This window comes from Cucurbita maxima, unplaced genomic scaffold, assembly GCF_002738345.1.
Source record: "Cucurbita maxima cultivar Rimu unplaced genomic scaffold, Cmax_1.0 Cma_Scf00022, whole genome shotgun sequence".
Classification (NCBI taxonomy): domain Eukaryota; kingdom Viridiplantae; phylum Streptophyta; class Magnoliopsida; order Cucurbitales; family Cucurbitaceae; genus Cucurbita; species Cucurbita maxima.
Genome location: NW_019272038.1, coordinates 1,659,981 through 1,669,064, shown reverse-complemented (window position 1 = coordinate 1,669,064; position 9,084 = coordinate 1,659,981). Strand labels below are relative to the sequence as shown.

The 9,084-nt window shown below is 36.6% G+C and overlaps 1 protein-coding gene across 6 annotated transcripts; it reads right to left on the bottom strand.

The window, feature by feature from the left end:
• Positions 1-625: 625 nt before the first annotated feature.
• Positions 626-8,851, bottom strand: LOC111496142 (peptidyl-prolyl cis-trans isomerase CYP95-like). Of its 6 annotated transcripts, XM_023146461.1 has the most exons (16): positions 8,739-8,851; positions 7,444-7,570; positions 7,189-7,243; positions 6,610-6,698; positions 6,301-6,325; positions 5,437-5,475; positions 4,845-4,914; positions 4,388-4,505; positions 4,093-4,220; positions 3,559-3,916; positions 2,966-3,084; positions 2,588-2,786; positions 2,242-2,504; positions 1,659-2,205; positions 1,467-1,535; positions 626-1,252 (listed from the first exon to the last, which is right to left on the bottom strand). In XM_023146461.1, exons 2-16 carry the CDS (start codon positions 7,485-7,487, stop codon positions 928-930), a joined length of 2,448 nt encoding a protein of 815 aa, XP_023002229.1. In that variant the 5' UTR covers positions 7,488-7,570; positions 8,739-8,851; the 3' UTR covers positions 626-927. The 6 variants fall into 6 exon arrangements, with proteins under 6 accessions (XP_023002229.1, XP_023002224.1, XP_023002225.1 ...); XM_023146456.1 differs by having other exon boundaries at positions 1,659-2,504; XM_023146457.1 differs by having other exon boundaries at positions 1,659-2,504; positions 8,626-8,771.
• Positions 8,852-9,084: the final 233 nt, after the last annotated feature.

The following is a 9,084-nucleotide window of genomic DNA, read 5'->3' as shown; positions in this document are numbered from 1 at the left end:
AAAAAAAAAAAAAAAAAAAAAAAAAAAAAAAAAAAAAAAAAAAAAAAAAAAAAAAAAAAAAAAAAAAAAAAAAAAGTAAACTCTTCTACGCTTCTCGTTTTCTTTGACACTCACTTCCCAACAACAAATGAGTTAAGCCTATTCGTTCTTGTATCAACTACAGTCAAGCAAACAAATGAGTTAAGCCTATAAGTTCATGTATCAACTACAGTCAAGCAAACAAGTAAGTTAAGCCTATTCGTTCATGTATCAACTACAGTCAAGCAACGTATGCTAAGCCTCAGGACCCGATTCAAGAAAGTTTGAAAAAACGGAAGCAAAGAGATTTCGAAAGCAAGATTTAAGAAATTGAAATTTGTGTTAAATGAAAATGTAGCAAAAGGCAACAACCAAAGCTTCCTGTATATAACTATCGGGTAGAGAGACATAGGTTAAATAGACATTTGTTCCAAGGCAGTCGCGATTGAAATATAAACATAAAAAGCCTAGCATGTGACGTAAACAAAGCTTAAGCACTAAAAATTTGTTTAAAATATCAAAGTCCAGTTCGTCATAACTAATCTAAGAAAGGAATTGCCCCTTAAAATGATTGATATCTCTCCGAAGTAAAATGCAGAAACATTTGAAACGGGTGAACTACACCAACTGAAAACTTCAGGTAAGCAACAACATTGTACCAACTAGACTCACTCTTCGGATTTTAATCTAACATGAGATATCGAAGCAAACATACAAACAGTCTGAATACCTAATAAAAACACAACCCAAGATGATAATATTATTCACTTAATATCCTACGAAGCATACTCTGGTACAAATCTAAGCCGGATTTAATAATAATAATACAAAGCCTAAATTCATTTCGGATAGTCTCCACGAAAACGAGATTTCTTTTTTTTGCCTTTCGAGCTCGAATGTCTTTTTTTTTCACCTATCTGAATCTGGAGATCCATCACCGTAAGATACCAGACCCTTCTTCCCATCTGGGCTACCAGAAGGTGATGACCTGGACCGATCTCTGCTACTCCTTCTGGGGGATGGCGAGTCAGCAGGGGACCTTGATTTCGATGGGGATCTGCTCCTTGAAGGAGATTTCCGCCCAACTACTCTAGGAGACACACGAGACCTGGATCTCTCGACTGGGGAACGGCTCCTGATTGGGCTTCGGCTACGGCTATAACGGCGACTACGACGACTGCGGTAATGAGGACTACGGGATGCAGAGGGAGTCCTGCTTCTTCTGTTTCTGTACCTGTATAAATGGGAAGTTCCTAAGATTCTGGCTAGACCATAGACATTTGTGATTGTCTAAGTGTTGAGGCTTTATGTTGGACATGTGTTAATGTGATATTGCCTCAAAATTGGAATAGAAATATACTGTGATTTTGAATCGAATGGAAACTTCAGTGCTCGTGAAAAGATTTAATTCTGAACTTTAATAGTGAGATATAGTCGAGATAGCGAACCTTAACGGAGACCTTCCTCTAGGAGGGCTTCGATAACGCCTAGGAGAGTACCTTCTGTAACTTGAATATCTAGTAACACAAGCAAGCACTTAAAAGATCAATTCTCTGAACACTTCACAAAGAAGCATGGAAAACTGGGAGTGTGACCTTAAACGAACTGAACATTGATTAAAAAAAAAAAACGCAGCTCACCTGTCACGTTCACCTCTTCCACTGTAACGGTATGACCTGACAGGAGACTTTGAGGGTGTTCTGTACCTTCGAGCAAATGAATATCGCTCACTAAAACCACGCCCCCTCCTGATGCGCTTTGGAGACCCTTCTGGAGAAACACTTCTGGATGCACTTCTACCTCTATCAGAAACTGGTGACTTTGGCCTTCGGATGGGACTAGGACTCCTAGAATAGCTCCTTCGCTTCCTAACTGGTGCTCGAGGACTTTGGCTGATACTTCTCCTAGAAGGTGCTCTACCTGAGCTTCTGCTCAAGCTCTGACGGGAGGACCTTACTGGACTTCTGCTTACACTTTTGGAAACTCTTGCAGGACTCCTACTAATTGATTTCCTAGAGGCTCTTCTAGGTGGGCTCCTGCTTGGACTTCTATGTGGGTTGGATCTCAAGGGGCTTCTGCTGACACCTCTCTGAGACCTGGTTCGTAATGGGGGGCTTCTACTGATACTCCTACCTTTCCTTACCCTATCTGGGCTCCTGCTAATACTTCTACCCGGGCTCATGCTACCATTTCTAACCGGACTTCTGCTGATGCTCCTACTACCATTTCTAACAGGACTTCTGCTGATGCTCCTACTACCATTTCGAACAGGACTTCTGCTGGCACTCCTACTACTATTTCGAATAGGACTTCTGCTGATGCTCTTGCTGCTCTTGCTCCTGCTCCTACTCCTCAATTGTGCCTGAGGGCTTCGACTCCTGCTCATACTTCGTTTCGGGCTAACACTACGGCTCTTGCTGCGACTCTTCCTTGGACTAATGCTCATACTCTTACTCATCGTCCTTCTAGGACTAATGCTTCGACTCCTGCTCATCAACTTTTAATAAAATACCAGATCTGTAACAATTTGCAAAGATTAACTGAGGTGTGACAAGAATGGAGAGTGGACCTAGATTTTCCAGGGTGGTCGTCTAGAACATCAGGTTGTCTTTCTGAGCTTCTGTCAGATTTAGAATCCACCGCAGCAATGCCATTGCGGCTTCGCTCACCATTCTCCTTCGGGGATCCGTCGGCGGCATCCTTTTCCACCATATCTGCCTCTCCTCTTCTTCTATGGCGGGTATCTGAGACTTGAGGTACATCTTCAGCTACAGTGCATCATAAAAAAAAAAAAAAANAAAAAAAAAAAAAAAAAAAAAAAAAAAAAAAAAAAAAAAAAAAAAAAAAAAAAAAAAAACAACAACATAATGCACGCAATCAAATAGTGATTGGGAAAAATTATAGATGATCATCATAATTTACCGAGGTCAAGGATAATAAAATTTACCAGCTTTCACTGACAAGCCTTGACGGTTTAGATCTTTCCCTTGAACATCTAGGCCATCTTTCTCAGAAGTGCTTCTGCTTTTGCTATCACTTTCAGTATCAGTAAGACTGTCCAAGTCCCTTATAATGAGAAGAACAGAGTATCAAATAATGGCCATATTACACAAGAATTAACTGAGAAAAAAAATTATCTACAGAGGAAATTGGAAGTACTAGCAAAGGCATAACAAAATTCACGTCCCAATAGTACCCAACCACAATTAATAATTTTTTTCAGATTCAATTAAACCCTTTTTTCCAATTACGGACTTTTTTCAAAACTGCATTCATTCTAATTTAGCTCAAAAGCCCCTTGACAATGCCCTACACGCAAGAAAATCCATGTTAAAAAAAATTGACGTGTAACGAACTATAGCAAGATCAAACATTTCCCAGCCACCACCACCATCCCAAAAACCCAAAAAAAAAAAAAAAAAACAGAACTCTGCAAATTCTTCATATTACTGAAAGTATATATCCAATAGAAGGCATAATATTCTCTTAAAGAAACAAATGACAAATAAAGATGTACTTTTAAGTCGTAGTATCAAGAACCTTTTAGATTTTCTCTTCGACTTCTTATCATGCTTCCGTCTCTTTCTGTCACGTCTTTTATCCTTTCTTCTCCCACGCCTATATTTGCCTCTCTTAGAAGTCCTCTTTCTCTTTCTAGATCTGTCATCACTTGAAGAACTTTCAGAAGATGACGATGACGAATCAGTGTCAGTATCACTCTCAGTGTCATAGTCTAATTCTGTATCAGAAGAACTATCTGACTCAGACGTGTGGTATCTTCTCTTCCTCCTCTTCCTCTCGCTTGGTTTTTTCTGCTTTCCACGTCTCTTTTCATCATGACTATCATCGTCTGAAGAAGCATTCTTTCCTGGTTTCATTTTATTCACCTTTCTTTTTTCTGTATTTAAAATGGAAAAATTAATGATCGTACACATACTTAAGCTCATAAAAGGGAAAAGAACAGACCTACAAAACTGTCAACTAACCACAAGCTAGGGCCACAAATTACCATGCAAGAAATAATTCATGTTAGTAAACAAACAATAAATTATCAATACATTTAGTAACCCCTACCCTCATTAAATTCGCCACAATTGACAATTTTCACCGTAACAGTTGGAACGCCATCTTCTACATCCACGCTTTCTATCTTTTTCAGTACATCAAAACCTTGGACAAGCTTTCCAAATACTACATGCTTCCTAAAAGAGCAGGAAGTCCAAGTAAATAATATAAGGACTTTGATATACATCAAGCTTCCATACACATCCTTAGGATATGCACGACAGTATCAAAAAACAATTATAAGGAATAAGGATATATATTCACAATGGTATCTAACAATAAGCAGAATACTACATTAACAAACCTGTCAAGATGGCTATTAGCCTTAAATGTGATAAGAAAATGCGAGCCTAAAGTGTCCCGGTCAGCAATTGACATTGATAGAAGACCAGGTCCATCATGCTTTAATCTTGGAGGTTCATCTGTAACAATCTTAAACATTTGTTACCCCTCAATTTATCAAAGTAGTATACGCATGAAAGCTCTTCTAATAGCTTGCAAAAACTAGAACCAATTGTGCAGAAAACAATATTAAAACAAACAGACGCATCTCAAAATCTATAAAACTAAGCATGAGATGTACACTTGAAGAAAGCCACCCAGTAATAGCCACAATACAGGTATAGCACCAGACAATGCTGAATTATCCCATAAAATTAAAACAGATGCATTAAAATTGTATCATGTTAAGAAACAAGAGAACATATCACATGTAGTAGTTTTCTGTAAAATGTCTGTAAAAGAATAAAGCAGTAATGTACTTGGATGAAAAGGAACCCTATCAATGTAGGGGAAGAACCTCATGGAAAACAACAAGTGGGACTCCGTGACCTGCATTTTCTTATTTAACAAAATATTTTCTATCATGAGAATGAAATGAATCTAAATTAACTTTACAGATATAGCATACCAAAGAAATCGATACAACCACTTAAATTTTCATTATACCCACAGCCCCATGCTATTATATGTCGAGCAAGCAAACTAAGAAAGAAACTGGATGCAAAGGAGCAGTATCACAAATCACATGATAAAAAATCATAGCCACCAAAAGTTTACAACCACGCTCCCCATATTGTCAATAATAAAACTTGAAAATGAACCATATTTTTTTTTTTAACTTGAGCTGAAAAAAAAAAGGGATATTTTCCTTCAAATCTCTCAAACTCAAAATTTGAACATTATTCACGCTGGGACAAGACATGAAAAATTCAGTGCCCATTTCAAGAAACAACAGGCTTCTTGTCCCTTACCAAACCATGCATTAACTCAATAGTTACATACAAGCTAAACAAAAACGTATTAAAGTTCATTCAGAAAAGCATAAAAATAGTTCTAAAAATGCAAATTCACCTGGAAATTTTCCACCATATATGCTCTCTCCAACAGTACCTGAGTAAGATAAGAGAAGGGAATATCAACATCATCCAGAACAGTCCATACAAGTTGATATTGTCCCACAGGTCACATTTTCTTGTAACGTCTATATAATAGCGTAGACAATATTCAAACAGCTTGTCAAAGATACCACACTGCTTGTAGCTCCCAAGGAAGATGTAGTTATCAGATGTCCAGCATTTCAATTCACTTGATACGCACAAGATTTCTCAAAAAATAGAAATAAAATAAAATCTAATCTCAAACTGTTAGGCCAAGGAAAGGGTGCCATATTCCAAAAGGAAGTTTAGTTGCTTGTTACAATTCTTTGATACAGACAAAAATACCCTTAGTCATAGGATAGGTTGGCCCCTCGATAACTAATCAAATATCTACTAACAATCATGCACAAAACACAAGCATAAGCAACCGAGTAAAAAGTGTACTAATGAACTATACAAAATAAGCTAAATCAATGATTTTTAAAAATTTAATTCTTTCCTCAAGCTCCAAGTTACAATTTAACTCCATAACTATTGTAGTTTAAAAGCAGCCACCTGAATGAACTGAACACAGAAAAGCAACCAATGTACAGAAAATAATTGTAATCCTTCAACAATAATATCCATTTTACTTCACGAGAAAGCACAATTTCAAAATAACTACCTAAAAAGGGCATTACCAATTTCAAAGATTGTTAGGACATCTCTACCCAATTACAGAGTCAATGAGTTCACTGCTGTAGCATTAAAATACATGTGAAAAAAAAATAAGAACAGTAAACATAACTTCAACAGACAATAAAATGAGAAAAATGAACAAGCCAAAGAAAATGCATACCATCTCGTTTGACAAAATCTCCAGCCTGGAAAGATATGGAAAAGAACCATTAATTCATGTTAAAGAAAGAATATAACGTTTCTACAAACTACTTGGTTTACGATGGTCAACTTAACAAGTACAACCTTAAAACTACATCACATTAAAAGGATTCTTGACCGTCAGCCCTGTAGCCTACAGCATAAACAAGGGTAACAGACTAAAAGACAGACCACTTCTTAGGCACATTCAGCTAGAAAACATGGCATTCAAGCCAATATAAAAATCGTTATATTAGGGCTAATGGCCATCCATATGTAGACAACGTACCTGTGCCATGGAGCCTTTAATAATCCGATGAAAAAAAGATGCCTTGTAATGTAGTGGTCTTCCAGTTTTGGTACCAATGCCTTTCTCTCCTGCAAATAAAACAAAATATCAGAATATAAAATCAAGTTAAAAATACCAGTAATCCAAAATTACATAAATAGTTATAAAGGAGAAAGGAATGTTGTTCACCATAATAGTTCGATAAAATTTAAAACATTTTATGATCAAGCTGGTATCACCGACATTAGTAATTCAATAATAAATCAGTAGTAAGAAAAATAAGATTGCTAGTCTAACAGATCGGGGGAGAAAATCAGAAAACTCCAGAAAGATCTCACAGGAAATCTTGCTGGATTTTCTCTCCCCTTCCAAATCACTCTCTCCTTGCCGATACATTTTCATTTCCCTCTCCCATACCAAATCAGGAAATCTTACAAATAAGATGATATTGCCCATAACACTACCAACATTATATTCTACAGCCTGATAAGTAATTAATGGTTGAAATAATATGAACAAACAAAAATATAGTGTTTGAATGAAAAATTAAAAGGCATTGATATTTGGCATAAGATCTACCTGTACACAGAGCACGAAAATTCTCGGCTGTTTTTGGAGCATGGTCATAAAAAAGCTGAAAAAAATCAGGCACAAGAAAGAAAAAATTAAATACCAAATCTAGCAAAAACGACAATGTAGTAAAAAAATTAAACACTGGCCACACTGGAAAATGCTAACCCTTTCTTTTATTAACAGAGGCTGAAATAATTATCGTGCACAAACAAGAGCCAAGTACTTAACCCATATATTTGACTGGTGTAAATAGGAAAATACCTCAAAAACCATTTTTTCCCTTGGGTCTCCGTCAATTGAGACATCCAGAAAAACCAAAGGATTCTTCTTCTTCGTCATTTTCTACCTTCTCTTCCTTTAGCTTCAAATTTGCACTACAATCATATACCTGATTTGAGGAGTTGAATGCAAGTCACCACCATACCGTGCTAATTGAGAAATAAAGATCTGAGTAAATGGATGAGAGAAACGAAAAGGAAGAAGAAAAAGTGAAGTGCATAGCGGTGAGAGAAAGGGGTGACTGCTTTAATTAAGAAATGGAGGAATAAAAATAAGAAAAGGTGGGCCAGTTTCTCATGAGTCATACAATACTGATAAGAACTACAAACTAAATAGATTATCCTGCACAGTAAAATAGAGCCTCTGATGGTTTAGGGGACCATATTAGAATAGACAAAAAGTTCAAAAACCAAAACAGGGTTTAATTATTAAGTACTTCATTCCATACTTTCTTTCCACTCCTTACCAAAGCAACATGGACATTTTCATCCCAGGTCGGAACATGTTTCATGAAGGGGTAGATAAATGAGCAAACATAATTATACAACCACGATACATATAAGTACTTGAACCATCACAACCCAACCAGAATTAGCTTTCCGTCGAAAACTAGTACGAAATAGCTATGATCATTTAGACAATTAAATTACCATCGCATAAGGAAGGGACAAAAGCTAAAATTGTCAAATTCAAGCAGGAGGAAGAATAATTTGACTTAGTTGCTTTTGCAAAATGCATTAGGAAATCTTAACGAACCCACAACCATTCATGACAGAACCTTAAAACGAAATCGAGAAGAAAATATTTACCAAACTTGAAGCAAATAAGGAGCAGCCATCCATCAAAGTGAAAACGACGCAAAACATACACATAAATATTCTATATGCTCCCTCACAAGAACCAAATCAACCAATGACTAAATTTCAGTACCCAAGGACTATAAGATAAATCAATATACCACATACTGAAATAGCATAAAATTTCAGTGCAAAACCTTAAACCCTAAATAGATTTGACATTCTACATACGAAAACGTGCAGATAAACAGTACTAATCGTTCAAGCTACAGATTAAATGAACCTTAATCAGTTAATGAAAACAGTTTAAGCATACAGCCTGATGCATACAAAATACTCAAATTGAAGGGCCGAACAATAAACTTACCCAGGCCAAAATGAAAAACAGTTCGAGATAGTTAAGAAAAAACACAGATCAACGAACAATCGCAAACAAACGTCAACAGGTTACAGATTGAAATGTGGGAACCCTAAAGTCACCTGATAAACGCAGAACCACGGAATAAAGTGAACCCCAGATGAGAGTGAAGCCTCGTAGAGGTGGACGCAAGTGTAGGTTAATATAGAAGAGGGTCGAGATGCTTGCACTGAGTTCCTCCTTTTCTAATGGATTAGGCTTTGGTTTCAGGTGAAGCGACCCAGTGGTAGAATACGAATTCATCGCTTTTGGGCTTCTGGGATTTTGGGCTTATAAAAGTGGGCTTTTTTGTATTTTACGGCCCATTCTTAAAAATATAAATAAAATACCATTTATAAAGTAGCAATTGAATAATGATATTGTTTTTACGTGATCAAACTTGGAACGAGCATGAAGAAATTAACGATA